Source organism: Pseudomassariella vexata, assembly GCF_002105095.1.
Source record: "Pseudomassariella vexata strain CBS 129021 chromosome Unknown BCR38scaffold_9, whole genome shotgun sequence".
Classification (NCBI taxonomy): domain Eukaryota; kingdom Fungi; phylum Ascomycota; class Sordariomycetes; order Amphisphaeriales; family Pseudomassariaceae; genus Pseudomassariella; species Pseudomassariella vexata.
This window is the reverse complement of record NW_024467964.1, coordinates 361,690-383,478: the sequence shown is the minus strand read 5'-3', so window position 1 is coordinate 383,478 and position 21,789 is coordinate 361,690. Positions and strand designations below refer to the sequence as shown.

Sequence of the window (21,789 nt, the reverse complement as noted above, 5' to 3'; positions counted from 1 at the left end):
TAGCTCTCCTCCGTCTCTCTTTGCTATGCGAATCAGGATTTCTGGTTGGTGATGCTGCTAAGTAGCAAGGCACGATGAGGGTTCAATGGTTGGCTGCTCTTCTTGGCGTTCTAGCAAGCAAAGATTTTGCCTCGCAGGTGCTCGCTGATGTGCCTGCATATGTCAACGACTATGGCTATGATCGGGAGGCGCACGGCATTCATCCCGTCCAGGTGTACAAGTCGACGGACGTTGTCGTTCCGCATCTCAACCTCCTGCAGCGTGACACGGCATGCGAAAGCTCGCTTTACACATTAATGACGCCAAGGGGGCAAGCTACGCGAGAGGCGCAAGCGACCATCCTAGATCACAACGGCCACCTGATATGGACGACCAGATGGCATGACCAGCAACTCTACAACCTGATGGTCCAGGAATATAGAGGCGACAACTACCTGACCTTCTGGGCGGGAAACGATGCCGTCGGGGGTCATGGCGCGGGCTTCTATTATATGCTCGACAAGTTTTACAACGAGTTCAAGAAAGTTGGCGCGGCGAACGGCCTCGACGGTGACCTGCACGATTTCCGGATAACCCAGGATGGAACCGCCCTTATCACCGTGTACCAAATCGTACCCGTGGATCTTACCATTGTCGGAAAGGCTGCCGATGGTCCCGTCTGGGACTGTCTGATCCAGGAGATCGACCTCGAGACTGGAGAGGCCATTTTCGAATGGCGTGCACTCGACCACTACAATGTGACGGACAGCTACCGAGATGTGGGCGGCGACGGCGAGGGCGACAGGGCGTGGGATTTTTTTCACATGAACAGCATCGACAAGGACTCCAAAGGGAACTACCTGGCCTCGGCTCGTTATACCCACAGCCTCACCTACATCAACGGCAGCACGGGTGAAATCATCTGGATTCTCGGCGGCAAGAGGAACATGTTCAATGATTTATCTGGCGGTTCGGCCACCGACTTCGCCTATCAGCACGATGCACGTTGGTCCGATAACGAGACGACCATCACCATGTTCGACAACGGAGTGGACGATTTCCATCCGACAATCGCGACCACTCGAGGTCTCAGGGTTCGGCTGGACGAAGAAGCCATGACGGTGGCTCTAGCTGCGCAGTACATCAACCCGCAAAATATCCACGGAATCTCCCAGGGATCCTGCCAAACGCTGCCGAACGGCAATACTATCTTAGGCTACGGCAATACGGCCGCTTTCACCGAGTTCGCACATGACGGCACCGTCCTCTGCGATACGCACTTCGCGCCCCAGAGCGGCTTTGGCAAAGGCGCCGTTCAGTCCTATCGAGTCTACAAATACGACTGGGTAGGCTGGCCAGCCGAGCCGCCGGCGGCAGTCATCGCGCAGGACAGCACGGATGACTGGGCCTTCTACGTGAGTTGGAACGGCGCGACCGAGGTGTCGACATGGCTGCTTCAGGGATCCGAAAAGTCCAACGGCACCGACCACGACTGGGTGGATCTCGACACGGTATACAAGGAGGAGTTCGAGACGGAATTCACGCTGAGGAAATGGTACCCGACGTACTTGCGCGCCGTTGCAAAAGACTCGACGGGTATCGTGCTGGGGTCTACTGACCCGCTGGATTTCAACTCAACCAACAGGGTGGGTTACTCTGCCCAGTGTACATCTCGCATCTCGTTAACTAACATGCTCGCAGTTATGGAAACCTCAAACCCTGCGTGTGGAGGAAGACGAGGACTTTGCAATACGGACTTTGGTCATTTTCTGCGGGGTACTCAGTTTAGGGATGTTGCTACAAATTGCTCGTTCAGCATGGCATTCATAGCTCTTGATGTATTTTTTTGCGTTTTTATTAGGCAAATCACCATAAGTTCTCATTCTTGTTCTCAGTTTACGATAACCTACGGCGGCTTGCCCGATTGCATCGATCTAGGAACTTGTGAAGTCGTATGATGTTGCAATTTACTCTTCCGATGTTGCAATCTCCAAACGCTCAAGTGCAGACCACTCGCAGCGCTTGCTCGGCTGTGCCTCCGTTCCGTTAAGTGAGTTCCACCTGCCCATGTAATAATCACTGATCGGCAGGGGGAGCATTACGCGTTTACCCCGGCCACAGCTGGGAATATGCCGGCCGGGGCGTCTTTTATTGAACCATTTCTGGCACGGACTTCACGGGGATGGCGGTTCCTGGGACTTGTGGGTTTGGGGCCGGTTTTTAACAACATCCGTTGTGCTGATCAAACTCGGTGATGCCATACATTCTAGAAAACAAGTATTCGGAAAATTTGCCATCTGTCACACTTTCATGTTTGATAACACATACAGCAAAGCAGATATTTTAATCTTAAAACAGTTGTGTAAATTCAAACCACTTTTGTAACGCCGGGGTTATCTAAAGAAATGCCTCGCCCAGAAGTCTATGTACATGATGGGTTTTGTTACCCGTGGAGATATCAATGAGTAATGCGCAACCAGTACCGTCTGTATGTACAGTTAGGGTTTTTACGTGAAGTAGTAGATGAGAAACAGGCCCAGGCCGAGAATAGCGATCCATTCAAAGATCTGTGCCAAGACATTGAGCATCTGCATCCGATTTCGGCGGCGGGAGCGATCCACAAAGTCGTTGTTGTCGTTGACCTTGGGGAACTTCTGGCCGTAGGGTACACGCTCGCCGAGGAACTCGCACAGGGGCTCCCAGCCGTCCTGGACGCGGAATTCGAGCAGGTTCTCGGGCGGCACGAGGCTCTTGACGTTCTCGTAGTGGCGCTTGTAGACGTCCTTGCCGCGGTTGGGGAAGTCGCCCTCAAAGAAGGTGTCGAAGAACTTCTTCAGCATCGGGTAGTACATGCTGGCAGCCCAGCTGAAGTTGGACAGCCACCGCAGCTCGTGATCCGTCACGCGCCAGTACACCGTCTTCATCGTCGAAGCGTGCCAAGAGTCCACATCTCGCCCGGTCAGGACCACTTTGGCTTCTGGGTATGCCTGGATGAGCTCCTCGGCAAAGGCGCATGCCGGCCAGTCGCAGACGGCTTGCGCGTTGCCGAGCAGCTTGTCCCAGTCCTCGCGCTCGAAGGGCTTGCCCACGCCATCATATTTGGCTTTCAGCGCGTCCATCCACAGGAGGGCGTCTGGAGGGTTCTCGATGGAGCACGACATCATGTGGTAGGTATCAACGTAGCCCAGTTGTTGCATGGCAGCTCGCATTGCTAGAAGAAAGGATTAGCTCGAGTTGAAGATTGGGGAGCTCCAAAGGGGTGCTCACAAGCTGTGCCTGTCCGTCCGACTCCCAATAGCAACACCTTCATGGGGACTGTCCGTGTGCATTGTCTCCGGTCGATATCTGTGTCGCTTGTGAAGATGTCCGTAATGGGCTTTCGGGTATATTTGTCGGCGCACGCCATTGGGTATGTGTGTAAGTGAAATCGACTTTGGTGTTTGGTGTATAAGAGAAACCCAGGTGACGAAGTCAAGTGAAAGACTTGAATGTGCAACGATTGAATCTGGAGGCAGGTAGAGAGGAGGCAAGCAGAGAAGAGAAAAGAAGCGTGTGTACCGAGTATATCTGTAAGTCTACCTACTTGTGTTCCTGTCGCAAGATGAGCGAGCCCTTTTTGATGACGAGCGGCTTCGGCGGTGGGTGTGGTAGTCCATCTTCGAAACCCTTGCACGTCGAAAAATGCCAAGAATTCTAAATGGAGATCAACCTATATTCTGCTTCACATACAGCAACTTGTAGATGCTTGCGAGCTTGCGCAAGTCGATAGGGGGTTGGCGATCAAATGTTACTACACCTCTTTTACTCCAACCAAAGCTCACCTGGTGTGCACAGGCCAACGGGCTGGGGCCATGGGCAGGGTCCAATCAGCCGGTGCTGTCAGTATGTCTCGACAGACAAAAAATGACGACGTTAACATGTGGAACGGGGTAGGCTTGGGTTTTTGGCTCCACTCCAAACATCTTAGGCGGCGGAAGGGTCTTCCTGTATCTCCACTGGTCGAGCGTGACGCGGCAGCAATATTAATGCTCGTTTCAGCCCCCTTTCGATGATGGAAGCTTGACTCTCTTTCCACAGCCTCTCATGCGTCTTATCTCGTTTCATTACGACTGACAACACGTGATGGGGACCCTATGGGCCGCTCCGACAGACAGGCCCAGGCTCAATAGACAGGTTAAAACAAGTGAAGAGAAGAAGCATGGTGGTTGTGCCGGCTGCGCGTATGAAAACCCAGAATTGTGGGTTGGTCTCGTTTCGGCGCCAAGGCCAACATTGAAGTCGTTGAAAAGCTTGCCGCCTCTTTTTTCTTGCTCCGACGTGGTATGGAGTATGGAGTCGCCAAAGATCAGATAAAGGCGAAACACATTGTTGTTGGTGGGAAAATGGGTTGCAGGCTGCCTGAAGTTGATCAAGTGCCACTGCCAAAACTCAAACCTGCAGATAATCAATGCCTGCCAAGAGGGCCGGTGTTGAACTGGGAACACAAGCTTTCTGGCCCCGCTGACGATTGAACGGCATTCGGAGCGGCTAAAGTAGAAGGTGTGTCGGCTGCCGGTATCACACTTGCAGCGTCCTGGGGAGATCTGGCGACGGTTGTCGGTCGGCTGTATTTTCAATTGCTCTGCAGGTTGGTGAGACGGCCCAAAATGGATAAAGTTGAAATATCCATGTCGCTAAGACCATGAAAAACCAGACGCTGCAGGTGGAGACCACGGGGGGGCGCCATTGAGGGGGCAGGGGTGCCTCGCAACAAGTCCCACGACGACGATCGATCCAACGATCCCCTTTGTGACTTGTCCTGTTCCAGTCGCAGTAATTAAATGTGGCATTTCAACCAGAAACGGAGCGGGAACGCACGAGCGGTACATTGTGCACAAGGCATCTTCCCGGAATTGGGAAGCAAACAAGTTGCACCTCAGCTGCCCGGTGGGGCCGGATGGACCTCCTAATCTTTTTTATTCTTTCGTGTGTCTTGTCCAGCGTCATGTTGACTGAGGGCGGACGCTAGAACGGGTCTCGACTTTGAAGCTCAAGAAAGCAATACAAAAAGACACGTGTTTAACCGCAGCACGCATACGCAGCAGCTTACGGAGTATTCATGGACGAGCCACATGAACTAGGTAAACGTCAAGCAAGGAATAAACCGGGTCTACCGTCCCCATAGTAATAAAGACGGGTGTGGCACGTAAGTTGATTGCGGACTGGCGGTTCGCTGTGTGCATAGATGAGGACCAGCCAGTGACGGCGCAAGCGCCTCAGTTAGCTGGCTAACGGTCCGTTTCACGATACCAAACATATCGAAACGCCCAATTTTCCAGAACGCAGCTGTTGCCAAAGAGGATGGAGAACATGGCCACTCCGCTGACATCGCGCCATGAGCCCGAAAGGGACAAATATCCAATCAATCTACCATCCGATTTGCATACAAGGTCGGCCTTGCCAAGACTCCCAAATCGCCGAGAACGTCGAACCGATTTCTTGGCGACGGCTCGAAACATCTCACTCTCTTTTTTGCATAAGTCCAGATGACCGAGATCAATTTTGCCTAACGCTGTGCATATACCACCATGCCACGGAAACCGGGCGACGATCATGTGAGGCGACGACCCTATCTGGTAGCGAGAGTCAATGGAGCACTACATTGAGCATGACGCAAGCTCTCATCACAAGATTCGAGGGAAAAAGAGGTCCCGACTCAAGTGTGGTGTGGTGCTGAGGGGTGGTTCATTCCATCCCACCAAGATGGTACTTATAGGGGTTCCCGCTCATGGGGGGGGGCATTAAAAGACGGCAACTATAGAGATAGTGTCTTGGCCGATCCACTGTCTGACTACATAGTAGTAAGAGACGGCGGCTTTCTGGTTGCCAGGACTCACGGCCGGCATCGTCGACGCCAGCGGCCCACAAGTTGCCTGGCATCTTCATTTGGCCTCTTTTGTGTCCTGACTCCATTCCCGTTCGTCCACTGCCAACTAATTCGAGGTGCCAAGCGGAGCAGAATATTTTCCCTCCAAGGCAAATCTTCGAATTTGTGGAACATGTCTTAGGTGGCTCTGTCAGATTCATTGAGGCAAATGCGGTCGGGACACGTCAATAGGACGCTAAGAACATGTCTTACAATGCGACATCGTGGTTGCCATTCGCCTTGGCTGTACCTGAGTCAAGGAGGTAGGTCACTTTCGTGGCGGGGAAGTTGATCTAAGACTGAGCTGACCATTTAGCGTGGAGCTTGAAGTTGATGGTCTCGCAGCCTTGTTGTTTCTCTACACCAAGCAGAGATTGTATGTCCGGCCTGTTCAGGTAAAGCACCGCAGAGAGCCCTTCCGTACTTGGTCCAAGATACTTGAAGATTTCGGGTATTCAGTAGGGCGGCGGTTATAGTGCGACCCACAATCGTATGGGCTTCGTCTTGCTGCATCCATCTCCTCCTGGACAAAATTGAGGTTTGTGGCTTCAGTACAGAATTTTGACTGATAACACCAACGATGTAGCAGCAACTGGTGTCATTTAAACGAAATGTGTCTTGGTAGTAATCCGTGCTGAAGATATCGTAGTGTCCCAGCGTCGTATAGACGCAATCTAAAACAGCGTTGACCAGGACAATCCCTCCGCTCTCGACAGCAGGCGCTTCGCTTTCTCAAAAGGCTTGCTTGCGAATGAGGTCAGACGCGAAGCGCGGTACATATCGACCAGCAAACGACCCCCCGCGATGTATAGCCCCTGACTCAGTATTATGGGAGGGTCGTCGTGAACTGGACAAGAAATTCGGAAATGTCTTTGCTGACCTCTCCGAGCGTCCCGGGGGGTCGTTTTCTGCTGTTAAGAAGCCACCGCCGGCGGGCTGACTGAATAATGTGATAAGATGGCATAAGAGTAGACAGCAATTGGTGGAACTTACTCGATGAACAACAAATTGGCGAACTTGGCCCAGCTGTCGGGATTTATGACGGTCCCTTCTGACTAGTATAGAAATGTGGACGAACCCATTTAACCAAACAATAGTCGGGACATCATGCGCCAGTTGTCCACAGCTTTCGAAGAACCCCAACAGACGAGTGCGTGTTAGCAGCGATAGCAAACGAATAACGATTTGTTCATTACAGCTCAGTAGAATATACTCTTTCGAGAAACTCTAAGATTTCCGAATGAAGTGAGTCGTGTTTGCTTGACAAGCGTTTTCATCTTGTATATATGGCTTCAGCTCTGGTCCAGGGGCAGATTGCCCTCTAAACGAGGCGATTGGTATATCTGATATCCCGGGCTCGAAGCGACTGAACAGGAGAAGAGAGACCACGCTGCACAGCACTGTTAGATGATAGAGATTCATGGCAGCAATGGAGGATTATTGGGCTTATGTGCGAAATAACGAGGCAAGTAATGAAGTGGTCTCTGACGAAAAACAATAGAAAGAGACAAATTGGCCAATGACATAGGACCTTTTGACCATGAAGCTTTGTTATCCTCCTAGCCAATTTATGCGTAGCGCGCCTAGCATTGTACATAGATTGGCTAATACGCCGGCACAATACAGAGGATTAGATAATATATAGAAGCCTACACGCCTGCCAAAGCGTAAACTTCGATGAATTTAGTCCAACCGGGGGCCTCGCAAGTACGATTAACCTTGCAAGACTAGTAGCGATTTATACTATTGAAACGAAAGTATTCAGGAAGGATCGAATTCTTCAATAGTCTCAGAACCACGTAGAAATCACATCTTCTTTTATAGACAAGTTAGCCAAACATAAGGGCTAGAGTCAAACTTGGATTGTTTAATAGGTATTCAGATGAGACATTTTGAAAATTGAGCTTGTTTATTTGCGATTTGCCTGTCCTGAGTTTGAGCTCGTATGGCTTGCTATACTTTTGCGCTAAGGTCATGTGAGTTTTTCCATTTGGTATGATGCGCACTGTAGAATACGAGGTACGGCTAGGCTGCTGGTTGATGCTGTAGGCCAAGCTTAGCACGTGTTCACACAGTCTGCCAAGTAGTGAAATCGACACCTACCATGGCAAAAGACCTCTTAGTACTGTGATGGGAGAGCAAAAGACAGAACAAAACACGATGAGGCTCTGCCCTAGCCAGGTCCAAGTCATAACAGATTCTTACCTCTACACAGCCAATTTTCAGTATTATTAAGATGTACTCACACAGATGCAGGGCATCTATACTAGCAACTACAGTGCGCCATTTTAGGGGCAACTGTAGTAGGGTGGAACGGTCGCTCTACCATAGGGCCACTGGCAATATCATGAGGGGGCTATCTCAGTGCCAAAGGGCCAGTTGCGGTGCACTCATAATGGAGTTATCGCTACTAGCGGGAGTATGATATTTTGGTTCTTTGAGTGTTGGTTTGTTGGCGAGCCACCTCTGAGGAAGATGGATCGCGCCGGCTATGCGGATATGGAAGACGCAGTTGCCTGTTACCCACGTACTAACCTAAAACATCAAACACGAGCACATTCTACGACATTGAGAGTTACGCCTTATCCTCTTTGGTGGCTGGGCGCCTGGTAATCCTGGTACAGAAATTTCTGTCCTGAAAGCGGAAAATGATTCTAGATAGAGTTAGGGCGCAACTGTTCAAGCAAGCGTCGAAGAGAAAAGAAGAGAAAAGACAAGACAAATATAGTGGTTCCGTCCGGGCGGGCAACTTGGCCGTCATGTTTTCCCTCATAAAGCGTTTCCTGCTGAAGTCGGACACCAGGGAGGGGTAGTCGGACATGCATGGCCGAAGTTTCATCGCGCATACAGATCATTATAGTAGACATAACTATGTGTCAGATACTCACGTATATTGCTGTGTCACCTTTCTGTGGCGTTAATGTGACGGTAATGTGGCTGTGATGTGCTCTCTCTCTAATATTGCTGTGATCTTGAGGTGATCGATCCAACTGATTGTTGTGGTGTGCTCTCTACAGAAGGCTCTTAGGCTACATGGTGTCAGGCCGAATAAAAACTACCCTGCCGTGCACCAGTGTTGTAGTAGTGGTGATCATGAAGTGGTTAATTGAGGACGACCCTCGTCTACAAGGGCCGATAATGGCCGAGAATAAAGGAAGTATGTATTGTACATGCAAAGATGGCCACTAGGATTTTCGCCACCTGACAATATTGGCTACAGCTGACAGAGGGGACTGCTAAATACTGCCACTATACCAAATACGGCAGTATCGTATCCAGGCACCTAGCTAGGCACTTCCATAGCGTTCTACATGTCCGAATGAAGCGGTTTCAAAAATGTCCTCGCTGACATCGTCAGATTTCACGGGGTTCAGCTACGTACTCTTACGTCCATTACGATGGTATCAGGCCAAAGTTTTCACCCCGGTCAGATACCTCCGCATGAGATCAATGCGCACGCTATACTAAATCGAGCTTAACTAGCATTGGGGTACTTCCAAACCCAACTTTTACGATTTTTCCCCTCGCCAACTCATCTTCAGCATTATGAACATGGCTATGGAGCGCCGACCAAGAAATATCCATACAAAGCACTTGAAAGAGGCTGACCGCCTTCGAGTCCGGACACTATATTCCGACGCCGGCCTCGGCCCGACTGCTATTGCAAGGCAAACGGGCTTCTCTATTGGCCAGGTTAAGCACGCAATTCGAGCTGAATCCGCTGCCGTTAAGCCTCGTACAGGCCGCCCACGAGAGCTTAGTGTAAAGCGAGAAGCCCAGCTTGTTAAGTATGTTATCTCCTAAAAAAAGTGCCGTCAGGCCACTTTACTCCAGCTCTCTTGTCTCTTGTTTAACGCGGTATTTGGAGTATGCGCAATTCGGCCCGCCCTACGTCGCCTCGGATGCAAGCGGTAAGTCGCCCGGAGGGAACGAACTATCTCCAAAGAGAATCGACAACGGCGTCTTGCCTGGACGATCGAGCCTTCCAACTGGACGATCGAGCAGTGGAGGACAATACTCTGGACGGACGCGACTTGGATAACAGGCGGGTATCATCGGAAATAGTACGTGACGCGCCGGTCGGGCGAAGAATGGAATCCAACGTGTATTATCGAGATGCGTCAACGCAAGCAGGTTTGGATGTTTTGGGGATGCTTCTCGGGTGGCCGGAAGGGGCCTGGCTTACTATGGGAAAAGGAATGGGGTATAATAACAGCTGATCCGATAAACCTGGGTTTCCAGTAGTATATACTGGTATTAGTATGTTACTCGACGGCCTTGAGAGAATTATTATCCGGAAGAAATAGTTTGACAGGGGCAGGAGTCTTCCTTTTTCTTTCGTCATTTATATAGCCGCTAGCACTAACAATGAAAAACAAGAACGCAGTTGGAGGAGGCAGTTCATTTCTTTTTCAGATTTTACATTGAGGGAGCACGTTTCTCATAATCAATCTTTTCGCCCTCATCTGGGCCAAAACAACCACTAGAGTTTGTTTTGGTATGGTCAGACTAACCTCGTACTTGTCATACCTCTGTTTTACTTTAGAGGCCTGATTGGCATACCCGACTATCTCGGAGTCACAAGGCGAACAGGAGCTTGGCTTCTGCAACCAGTGCAGCGAGTACCATCTAATCAGATGTAACGAAACCTCTACTGGTCTAGCTGCGTAAACCACTAAAGTGTTTTGTAAGGGTTTGTGCCAGTAAGTAAGTCCTGCCGACGGCTTCTTGAGCAATAACAAAGTATAGACGTATGGAGTATGGTGCTTGGTAACTGGGTACTGAAGAGTAACTGGGAATAGAGTCGTTAAGGCAGTGTGCCTCGCCAATGGGTTAGATTGATGCTTAGATTGATCACTGAAGTAGAGACTGTCTAACTATGAAATGCCTGGGGACCTCGTTCCTTATATATCCATCTCTCCTTTACTGATCCCCACTGGATCACCTCCAGCGTGGCGAGCCTCTGGTGATCCCTAGCTGGGCTCACTTTGGCTCACTGATCCTGGGTGAGCCGTCACGTGACTACCAGGGTCCTTGGCCTTGGAACATGGTTCTTCCTTTCCGTAGTGGATCCTAGTGCAGGCCTGCCATCGGGCCTGTTAGGTTGGTTGGGCTTGTTAGAACCAACGGTTCGTAACATCAAATAGGATTCGTCTGTGCTAGGAGCCGTCTAACAGTGTGTTGGGTGGTGGGTATATCCTATTGACCGCCCGACCCCGTTTCAATAGCTACATTCGTTTACACTATGAAGATAATAGCGAAGAGCTCGTTTTAATATAGGAAGCCGTTACGGGCTTACAGAGGGAAGGCTACGTGTGACTAGGCAGAGGAACTGCGAGTATGAATGAAGATAGCGATATAAATATATCTCTGTTACGAATACTAAACTAAAAAAGAGAGAAAAAGGGTATCAAGTATAGGTGCCCGTTCCTCTATTATAAGGAGGTGTCAGAGAACAGAATGCCATAGGCACCAGTGGGTGTCAGGACACTGAACGCAGGACACCGGTGGGCCGCCGGAGGGGTGTTTCGGACAAAAGACTCCCGAGTCATGATTACAATCTATGTGAAGCTTTCGGATGACGAGAGTCAAGATCCTTGGCATCGCCGACCCTGCTGTTATGCCGGGTCCAAGCGGCGGCCTAGCTATCTATATAAGGACCATCTCGAAGTAGGATAGGGAAGGAGTTGTCAGAGCCACAAGTGTCATCCGAGGCGGGCCGGCTTCCACCAGGTAGGAAGCCGTTTGTGGCGGCTAGAGAGCCGCTTGTGGCGAATGAGAGCCGTTGAAGCCGTTTGCAACGGATAGGGAATCGCTTGGTTGCAGATAAGGAGCCGCTGTCCAAGATATTGGCCGAAGTCGGAGGAACACAGACATACGGAAGCAAACATCCAGAATCCAAGAGAGAACCTCGGCTGGCTATAAGTAAGGAGTCGAGACGGAGGAAGATAGAGAGGGCAGAGATCAATGCATCACCGTGGGCACCCCTACCTGAGACCGCCAGTGACCACCCGGTATTACGTAGGAGGGACGCCCGTTACTCCCCATCATTCTGTACTATTGCCTTCGGCCTAGCCGTACCCTGACAAGCGGCGAGTACACGCCAAAAGCCCCTGTCTTGAATAAGAAGGCTGCTAGTCCTATTTTTTCCGTCCTGATCTGGCACAGCGTAGACGCTTCCAGTCGGTTCAGGCCGAAATACTTGCCCCCTTTCGGTATCTGCATCGAAGGGCCCTCCGGTTCCTCAGCGATGGCGCGTCGCTGGCGATCGTGATGCTCTGCTCCGGTGAGCCATCTCTTCCTCCAGTGGCCGAGGAGGGCAGCCGGGACCTCCTTTTCCTCACTCATCCACTCGGAGCCCCGGGCCTCCTTCTCCATAGTGTACCCTGCCGGTCGGAGTAGCTGCGACGCCTGCTTCCTCTTCGCCGGCCTATCCTGCCGGAGTATATGTGACGCTTTAGCGCTCGTGCTGCGAAGCAGATTTCTCGTCCCGCTAAGCCGTAGCCGTTCTTCAAACTTAGCAGCCCGGGCACTAAGATAGAGGTCTAGTGGCGGGATTGCTGCTTCTGCTTCCAGGTGGCGAACCGGCGTCGCTTTGTGGGCGCCACAGACTACCCGGAGGCACTCGTTCTGTATCCCCATCAGGCTCTTAGCTGGCCCTGCCGGTTCCTCACTTATAGTATGCCACGCAGTCACCCCGAAGGCGATCGCGCTACGGATAACCACCGTATATAACAGCCTCGCCCGTATAAGATCGCAGCCCCACGATATATTGACTAGCTTTGTCAGGGCTAGCTTTTGAGTTGCCATTTTTGTTTTAACACGCTCAACATGGGCGTGCCACGTCAGTTTGCGGTCGAACCAGACTCCTAGGAACCTGGCTGAGACTACCGGCGACACTGTGGCGTCCCCAAGGCGAATACTTTGCGGCAAGGGCTCTCGGGCCCTAGTAAAGTGCATTAGCTCACTCTTGTCAGGAGCGAACTCCATTCCGTGCCTCACTGCCCACCGCTGACACGTAGCCCATGCGCTCTCCAACCGGCGGCAGGTCGTGTCTGGATCGGTGCCGACGCTTAGCAGGTTCGTGTCGTCCGCGAACCCGACTACTAAAAGTAGTGGGTGAGTAATAATATAGCCTCTAAACTCTCTAGACTTAAATCCTATGGAAAACGTTTATAACTGGATAAAAAACTAGATCGAAGATAATTACGGTTAGGACGAGAGTCACTCCTACGAGCGGCTGAAAGGATACGTTTATGAGGCATCATGGAAATTTGGAGGCGCAAGTTTTCTTCTTTGTATCTAATTACTACTGGCGTTAGGAATTGATGATTGTGCCTGGCCTCCCCCAAATCTGTACCTGTTGTTACAGGTGAAGTAAAGCTAGTAGTTGATATATTAAATAGCAGATTTTAAACGATAGTAATTGTAGTATAGTATTGCCGTTCTAGGCGTAGCTTAAGGGAGGGGGGTATAGAGAATACTGACGGTCTATTTTGAATTACACTTTAGATGTGGGTGGTTCTCAATACTCTATATACTTGAGTCTTACCCCCATCTTTATACAATACTCTTTTTCTACGCTCTTCCGTCAAAATAGCTACTACTTATTACATCATCATATTTATGGACATAAGCCATATGCTGAAGTCTCGAAGTCTGCAGATCCGCAACAACCATTGATTGTGTTGAAAGACTCCTCCGAACAGCATGCTATCGAGCTGTGCAACGATGAGAATCAGCGGCTGATTGATGAGAAGTCGCAAGTGTTTTGTAGTTTATGAGAGTACATGGAATCACGGTAAATATTTTCACAATGAAAGGCACTTGCACGCACCCAAAAGTGGGATGTATTGTATGGCTCCTAGTACCATGGCAGTTGTTTCTTATTATTCAACTGATCATCTGAACAACAATAACGTCGATCCGGCAACTTTGATCTTGGCCTCACCAGAGTCTTCTGGTCGCAAACCCATAGTGATTGCTACACAATCCTTTTCAGTTCCCACGAGCTGGGGATGAGCCTGACGCCAGCGAGTAACCATAGTCGCCGTCCCAAGACTGCCGGCCAGTTCATCCAGAGTAGTTTTGGCAGATCCTCTAAAGAAGTCGTCCTCGCCCAACTCCAGCTTGCCATCCCGGTTCCACTCCATGCCTTTGAAGGAAGCTTTATCGAAAGCAGTAACCGGTTGGCCAAGATCCCAGGGCATGGCAAGCCTGGGAAAAGTCCTGTGCGATATTGCACGTCGCTTGGCCCGTACCGCAGCCGATGTCCAAGACAGTGCCGAAGTTTCCTCCATGGGAGGCGTGCCAGATGGTTACCACTTGGAAGATGCTGCCGGCGTAAGATCCCCGGTGTGTGGCATACGACACTGCTTGCTGCGGGGCGTATTTACGGAAAGTGGGATCTAAGGTGGATGATTGAGTTGATCGAGACATACTGCAGTTATTAGCGAAAGCGAGTTGTTGAATTGGGCAAGTTGGGGAGGTGGAGTCGGCTGGCTCTTTTATAACCCCGGCTGGCCTGCATGCCAGCCATGCAAGCCGCCTTAGTAGCGTGACTCAGAATCAGTGCATAAAATAAGCAGCAAAACTTCCAGTCACGCGAAACGATCGGCCCAGTTCATCTAAACCCATACTAGGAATCGCATACTACGTCATGTTTTGCTTAGACTCAACATGCCCATGTATAGATTGTGTTCAGTTGGACATGGCGCCCCTAAGGAACCCTCTTGTTCCCGGAAACTATTCTGAGCATGTAGATTCTCCTGTATTGCATCCTGACTTCGTTGGTTACGATGACTAGGGCAGGCGTTATGGGGAAAACGCATTCGGAGCGTAATCTTACCTTTGATATCAAACCCAGCGGTCACATGGGTGAGTACTTTAATTGTATTGGATTCTGTTGCAAAGAGAGGGAAACCGACTATATAAACCTAGTCCCACAGTATGCCCCTTCGGCCGCCTACCGGGGCTTGAAGTTCTTGCTCGGGCGTACGCCTTCGCTCAGTTGTGAGGGACCTTCTACCACGTCTGATAACGGCTTGAGGATATAATGAAATGCCAATCGACCGGAACTCATAAAAATAGAGCATATATATATGTAAACGTATCGATGGTTCATCCTAGTCTTGGCAATAAGCGTCTGATGAAAAAAGACCTTTTCCAAAGGCATCTTCACACTCCAATTCTCGTTATGGATCCTAGCCCCTGTATGTTGGAGAAGCTCCCCACCTCATACTAACAGAAATATGCTCTGTGTCTCACTTGCCCTGCAGCCCTCGGGCTTCTGGGTTGCTAAGATGGCTATACATAGTGCATGATTGTGGAGAAACTTATGCGGGAAATGCTGATGAGCGTGATCAAGTATTGCCATAATTATGGTATCAGGGTTTATTGGCACTGCCTATGTGGGATCAATTTTGGGGAAATGGAGGCTTTTCCTCCAGTGATAATTCACAAAGATACGTCTGCTTTAATAGTCATTGGTGGGGACTTTGTTGGTAGGTTGAGAACCAACGTAGTATGGTAGTGAACACAACGCAGTCGCCAATAGGGCGAACCGACGACGCAGCGTATGTATTTAGTCCAGCCATTAGGGCACGGTTTGACATACGGGAGTACTAGTAGAGGCACCGGGGGCTTCGAGCCTACGGCGTATTTAATAATAATACTAATAATAATAGTCATCGGATGTCATTATTCCTTCTCCTATATACCCTGGAATTGTACTGTTTCCACTGTGTTACCGTTACAGGGGCTGAGGTGGAAGACGGTTACGGTGCTGATTTGTTTCTACTACGGTAGACTGTTATCAACTTCACAGCTTCCAAAAGGTTCGGGCATTATATCACTACCAGACATTTGGGCTATACTTAAAATACATCAGTTGGAATGACCAGGTTATGCCTATCTCCTATACCAGATATCGAAGTATTTGATGTATCCCGCACTTGGTGAATATTCCACCTCAATGCAATTAGCGCGTTCTTGTCCTGAAATACTTCGGTTGTGCTCCGCGCCTACCCCGCAGCGCAGCCCTCAGGTCCAGAACTTGACCACTGGAGGGTCATTTATACAATGAAATTCTATTGTAGGGGATACTTATTTAGTGAGCAAAGCTTTGATGCTGTAAACGCATTCTTAGTGTCGTAGACAAAGCTCTCATTCTAGGCAACGAGCGGCTTATTGCTCAGCTCAAGTAGCTGCCTCCCAACCTTTCCTGCACCAACTCACGCACAGCCAGTCGCAAAAGCATATCCCGTTGATTGAGCATCTTGCAGCAATTTATTTCTGTAAGCGAGGTTCAGCTCTGCGGCAAAGTGACGACTGGGTGCGTTGATCCCTGTGCATCAGTCTTTGGGAGTCACATCTTACCAACTTATACCTACAGTCGTTTGCCAGCAGTGGGAGCGCCTTCAGTCAGAGTAACTTGGCCCTTCTGACTCATTTGAACCACGACCGACTGCTTTGTCTTTCAGGACCGAAGCATTTGGGCCCGGGCGCACCGTCTTTTTATCTTGGATTGCAGGTGCTGGAGTTCAGGAGTCACCGGCGCAACTACTTCCGCATTAATTTGCTTTCCTTGCCAACACAGCTAGAAATCACCATGGGTGGACTCGTCTTCACCAAGGGCGAGGACGCCCTACACGTTCCTCGAATGTCGCCAACGATCTACAAGTATGTCAAGGGCCAGTGTCATGCTGCTCTGCGCCAGCTTTTCATGGTTGTGGCAAGTCCCATTGACGGCCCTGGTAAGAAAGACTTCGGAGATATTGACATATTTGTCACTTGGAGGAAAGAGGGCGCAATTCCTGGTTCCACGTCCGAAGCAGAAGTCGGTGACGGTAGCCCAGATGCTCTCGACACCATTGCGCTCTGTTTGGGTGCTTTTCGCACCCAAAAGCTGAACCCTAGCGCTGCCAACTTTGCCATCCCCTGGCCCAAGACCCTGCCCAGTCACACCAACGACGATCCTTGGGAAGATAAACAGAAGCCCCGATACATCCAGGTCGATGTTACCATGTGCAGTTCGCTTGAAAGACTCCAATGGCAACTCTTCAAGCATGTGCACGGCGATATGTGGAATATCCTTGGCAGTATTATCAGACCACTGGGCCTCACAGCTGATGAGGTCGGTCTTTACCTCCGAATCCCCGAGGTTGAGAGACTCAATCGCAAGCAGGCGAAGGTGCTGTTGTCGACTGATCCAGCTCAAGTCCTCAACTTCCTTCGCCTTCGATGCGACGGACCAGAATGGGAGGGGCCCTTCTCGACAATGGAGGAAATGTTCGAGTACACAGCGAAATGCCGAATGTTCTGGGTAAAGCCAGAGAAAGACACCGAAAACGCCGATACTGACGGTGAACGGGTCGGCGGCGAATTTGAGAAGACTCAGCTCAATTCCAACGACAGAAGACGGATGAAACAGCGATCGCTGTTCAGAAAGTGGATTGAGGAATTCCTGCCAAAGTGTCGAGACGAGCGTCGTTTCCTCAATTGCACAATGACACGCGGAGAGGTTCGAGAGGACGCTTTCCAGCGTTTTGGTACCAAAGAGCAGTATGAGAAACAGCTGTTCGATTTTCAGTTGGACACCCAGACCAAAGGCCTGCGTGGAAACATCAAGGCATGGCTGTTGACAGTGGCGGAAACAAACGCCATCAGTTACCAGCAGCGAGGCGTTCTCGCATCCGCTTTCTGGAATATCATTGCAAACAATGACACAAGCTTCAGCGTTCGACCCAATAAGTCGTTGAAGGATGATCGAGGCTTAATGTACGAGGACGAAGTCGAACGGTTCGTGAAATCTTCTTGGAAGGAAGTCCTGGCGGTAGCTTGGGAACGTCATCTGGAAACGTACCATGCGAATCTGGCCAAGAAGAGAACTGAGTGAACCGTTTTCGGGTTAGCCAACAACCGGGCGAGGACTGCAGCGAGCAAGGGATCCAGTACAGCAACCGGCGACAAAGCCATGGAGAGGGCCACTGAGATGGCCCTTTCAGTGAGGACCAGCGACAAAGTAAACCAACAAACTAGGGAAAGGGGAAAACCAGACAAGCAAATAAAAAATCAGAGGTTCAGCGGGTTACAGGTGCAAGGAGTATATGAATATTGTCGCAGCATGTAAGCAGAGGTTGGCGTGAGATTGGTCGCATCAAGTGGCGCAATTGGGGTGGATCGTCAATCTAGGTTCAGTGCAATGAAATCTCGGATATTGGCTCTCATTTTGCCACCACAATTTGCCAGCATCATTTAGAGGGAGAAGTGTGATTGCCAATGAACAACCCAGATTAACATATGATCCTGCAGGGACAGAGAGCTCGATGCTACACCGCTCCAACTTCGGGGGTCGCGCTATGAAGGGGCATGGCAGTCTACATTGTCCTTTGATAGGTCAAGGAGTAGGAGACGATGATATCTGTGTCATTAGCCCCCCTTCAGCTCCTCACCTTGATTGGAGTCTAGACAAGGAGTAACTAAAGCTGAAAGGTAACTACTGCATGACATGTAAGTTCATAGCTTGAAGTCAGCATTGGCCTTCTCCCATCCCCAGGACGTTGCCTCCATGCCAGCAACACGTTCAGCCAGTCGTAACTTCAGGTTCTTGGCATGATCCGTACCCAACTCATACATGGTGCTCAGGTTGAACAGCAGGGTATGAGATGTTCGACCCCCATCGACCAAACCCTCAAGAGATTCACGCCCCTATTCTCCTGTGTTAGCAATTTCCCAGCTTCATGAGCCTGAGTCCACTCACCTCGTCCATCTTGCCAAGGTACAGCAAGCAAACTGCCAAATTGACGCCAATCATTTCATCGAGAACCCCCTCGTCCTCCATTTCATCCTGCAAGGCTCTCCATTTTTCCAGTGCCCCCTCGTAGTTCCCATCAGCCATGTCAGTGAGAGCCGCTACCACTCGTACCCCCGATTCATCCGCTTTTCGATCCCTCACGGATCGTCTAGCAGCATCTAAATCTCCAAGATGCAGCCAAAGCAAGGCACGCGACATAGCCAACCTTCCATCCCCACCCTCATGATCCCTAAGCGTCGCCAAATGCTCCGCCGCTCCGGCCAAGTCCTCCATCTCAATCAACGCCCCCGCCACTTTGATACCCAAGTCCGCAAGACGGGTTTTCCAAACCAACTTAGCTGACTGATCATGTGCCTTATTCGCCTTGGCGAACTCGAAGCGCGCCTCCCTCGCCAAGTCATAGTAGCTCATCACCGCTCTCCTCGGATCGCCAAAGCCCAGCGTCTGCAGACGAATGGCGAGCACCCTCAACTCCCAGGGCATCAAATGCGCGCCGGAGATGGGGTCGAGGTAGTAAGCCTGATTCAGATCCTCGAGCGCCTTGGCCTCCTGCGCCGCGAAGGGGACGGCGTCGATGAGACACAGACACGCGAGCCGCGTGTACAGCAGGGAGAAGATGCGCACATGATCCTTTGGGTCGACAGGTGGGTGGGCGGCTGCCATGGTGGCGGAGACGGGGCTGCTGGTTAGGGCTTGGACGCTGGCGATGGCGGCTGCGCGGAAGTAGCCACGGGAGAGGAGCTCCTCGATGGGGGTCTCGGGGGTCGGCTGCTTAGATAAGTTGCGGAAGGGAGCTAGGATAGACAAGGGCGTGAGCTGGTGGAATATCTCGGGGCGGAGGAGGTGGGAGAAGTCCCGGGATGAGACGGGAGCTGAGACAGGTGCTGGTGAGCGCATGGGTGAGCGGGGTCCGGATGAGCTTGATCTTCGGCTCGTGGTCTGATGCGATGCGATGACGCGGGTTGCTTGTGATGAGATCGGTGATGCTAATGGGGCCCTGCTTTCTTCATTAACTACCAAGGACGCACTCGGGTGGAAGAAAATAGCCTACTCATCCGGGTCTAGGGGCCCTTTAGTAGAGGACCGAGGGCGAGATGCTAGGAAACGGAACATGTTAGCTTGGGATGGTCTCGTAGGTAGTCATTACCGAAGAGGGACGGCTTGACCCCAGCTCATATTTTCTGAAGGGAGTTCATGTGTCAAGGGAAGCGACAAGACCATTGACTTAAAGGCGGAAGTCGCGAGCTACCATTGTGAATCCTCGTCCAACACTAGGCGACCTGCACCTTCTCAAATACCAGTCTGTGGGGGGAAATATCTTATCATTCTACTCACGTTTTGCACCCGACTTATTCCTCGTATGGCCCTTCGAGCTCGCACTATGCTGTAATGGATCCATCTTCAATAACTGTTCAATTTGGGCAAGTAGAGGTACACTTTAGTTGAGACGACGAACTTGAGATGACGTTGATTCTTGCCGGCTAAATTTCGGCATATCTCATTGTTCAGAAGACCACAGTCAAGATCAAACTTGATCTCATTCTTTTCAGGGACTCGTACTATAGGTGCGCCTTTTCAGTGTTCGAATTTGATCCAGAGCCATCAAGAGATCTCTTGCCAAGTAATGGCGGTTTCGAGTGATATCCTGTGGAAGCGTTAAAACACAGTCATAAGCCTAGCATGAGCATGCATGCAGGATGCACAGGCGAATTGCATCTACAAGATCAGTTTACCAATATTCTACAGTGCAGGAAATAATTCACCGTTGATAGGAAGCCAGGTTAGTCATTCGTGGCCTTTCCCAATGCTATTAACATTCTTACTGACTTCTACAGTGGAATCTCTTGAACTACTTGCTATTATCTAGCTTCCTCGTTACCCGTATAGCGTTAACCGACGTGTTTGACGCCGGTGCTACACGACCTGAGGATGAACAAATCTGGCGTAAGCATTTTAGTGCTTTCTAAAACAAAAAAAAACAACCCGGTTTCCATAACTTAAACAAGCAATATAACGTAGTCCACAAGCGAACCGGTCACCCAACCGAACGGGTCACGCCAACTAGCAAAACATGGAATTCAACACGATTTCGCAACCACAACGCCGTAAATCAATTAAAACTACTCAGAATACTCTTGCCCAGATGATTCTATCTCTACCTGACGGGTTCGCGCATTATGCCCGGTCTTCCCGCATACGCCACAGCGCCGTTGCCGTGGCTGGCCACGATTTGATCCAGCGCTATTTCCACGCATTTCCTGCTGTACTTGCTGCGCAACGTCCTTTTGATCTTGAAGATCTTGTACGTCTTGTGAATTAAGTGATCCTCCAAGCCGTACTCGTGTTTTTTTGGCCCTGCGCCGCTTGCTAATTAGAGCATTTGCCTCTCGAAGTTCGGCGACCTCAGCTTGGAGTAAAGCCATCTTATGCATAATACTCCGCGCTCCTTTCGAAAACTGATCGATAGCATCGTAAATTGACGTTGGGGAGTTATTTTGATGCCTAGCAATTCGAGATTTAATAAATTCGGATTGCGAAGTAGCCTCGGTTGGGTTGTTTGGCGTCCGAGAAGCCCAAGGAAGGGTTTCCCGCGTAGGGGGCCGGGAGGACGTTGGAGTCTGTAATTTCACATCCAGCTTCTCAATAACAATATCTGGGCTTAAAGGCACAAGCCCAGCCCATTGAAAGCCTGCACGAATATTGCTTTCGGTCAGGCTCTTCTTGAACGCGTCGCAAAATGCCGGAAGAAAGTCCTCCTTTGTGATATGCGAGTCGCGTAGCAGTCGGTTTGCCATATCTTCAACAGCACTTAGCCGGGGAGGAAATGCTTGCGAATCTAGCTCAATTATCCTTTGAATAATCGTATTTTCTTCTAGTTTTGTTAAATCCCGACCGTTGGCTTCGATATTGCGACGTGATTGACGTTTTTGAAGACGCGCCTGGAGAGTAGTATTCGAGACTTTGTAGATTGTTGCAGCACGTCGGATACTAAGTGTTGAGTCATTTATGATAGCCTGAGTTGCAAGGAGTAATTGAGATTCTTTTTGAGCAGAATCCATCGAGAATTAGTTGCGTGGTAAAGTTAGGAAGT

At 50.3% G+C, this 21,789-nt stretch overlaps 6 protein-coding genes across 6 annotated transcripts; 3 read left to right on the top strand and 3 right to left on the bottom strand.

The window, feature by feature from the left end:
* Window positions 1–74: 74 nt before the first annotated feature.
* On the top strand, window positions 75–1,809 carry BCR38DRAFT_486408 (ASST-domain-containing protein; the record flags this gene model as incomplete). Its single annotated transcript, XM_040864026.1, has 2 exons — window positions 75–1,625; window positions 1,681–1,809. 2 exons carry the CDS (start codon window positions 75–77, stop codon window positions 1,807–1,809), a joined length of 1,680 nt encoding a protein of 559 aa, XP_040713969.1.
* Window positions 1,810–2,486: 677 nt separating this feature from the next.
* Window positions 2,487–3,385, bottom strand: BCR38DRAFT_486407 (P-loop containing nucleoside triphosphate hydrolase protein; the record flags this gene model as incomplete). The annotated part of the gene is made up of 2 exons (XM_040864025.1): window positions 2,487–3,190; window positions 3,247–3,385. The coding sequence occupies 2 exons, from the start codon at window positions 3,383–3,385 to the stop codon at window positions 2,487–2,489; spliced, it is 843 nt and encodes a 280-aa protein (XP_040713968.1).
* A 3,121-nt stretch (window positions 3,386–6,506) lies between these two features.
* Window positions 6,507–6,929, top strand: BCR38DRAFT_437616 (uncharacterized protein). Its single transcript, XM_040860528.1, has one exon. It carries the CDS (start codon window positions 6,636–6,638, stop codon window positions 6,822–6,824), a length of 189 nt encoding a protein of 62 aa, XP_040713967.1. The 5' UTR covers window positions 6,507–6,635; the 3' UTR covers window positions 6,825–6,929.
* Window positions 6,930–13,785: 6,856 nt separating this feature from the next.
* On the bottom strand, window positions 13,786–14,349 carry BCR38DRAFT_475561 (uncharacterized protein; the record flags this gene model as incomplete). The annotated part of the gene is made up of 1 exon (XM_040863015.1): window positions 13,786–14,349. Exon 1 carries the CDS (start codon window positions 14,182–14,184, stop codon window positions 13,786–13,788), a length of 399 nt encoding a protein of 132 aa, XP_040713966.1. The 5' UTR covers window positions 14,185–14,349.
* Window positions 14,350–16,493: 2,144 nt separating this feature from the next.
* On the top strand, window positions 16,494–17,780 carry BCR38DRAFT_410574 (uncharacterized protein; the record flags this gene model as incomplete). The annotated part of the gene is made up of 1 exon (XM_040858479.1): window positions 16,494–17,780. One exon carries the CDS (start codon window positions 16,494–16,496, stop codon window positions 17,778–17,780), a length of 1,287 nt encoding a protein of 428 aa, XP_040713965.1.
* Window positions 17,781–18,400: 620 nt separating this feature from the next.
* BCR38DRAFT_458722 (uncharacterized protein) lies at window positions 18,401–20,097 on the bottom strand (the record flags this gene model as incomplete). The annotated part of the gene is made up of 4 exons (XM_040862204.1): window positions 18,401–18,592; window positions 18,645–19,695; window positions 19,750–19,795; window positions 20,034–20,097. 4 exons carry the CDS (start codon window positions 20,095–20,097, stop codon window positions 18,401–18,403), a joined length of 1,353 nt encoding a protein of 450 aa, XP_040713964.1.
* Window positions 20,098–21,789: the final 1,692 nt, after the last annotated feature.

Bases quoted from the DNA above. Each gene is read 5' to 3' on its own strand.
- BCR38DRAFT_437616 (XM_040860528.1), top strand. From the start codon at position 6,636: ATGAGGTCAGACGCGAAGCGCGGTACATATCGACCAGCAAACGACCCC.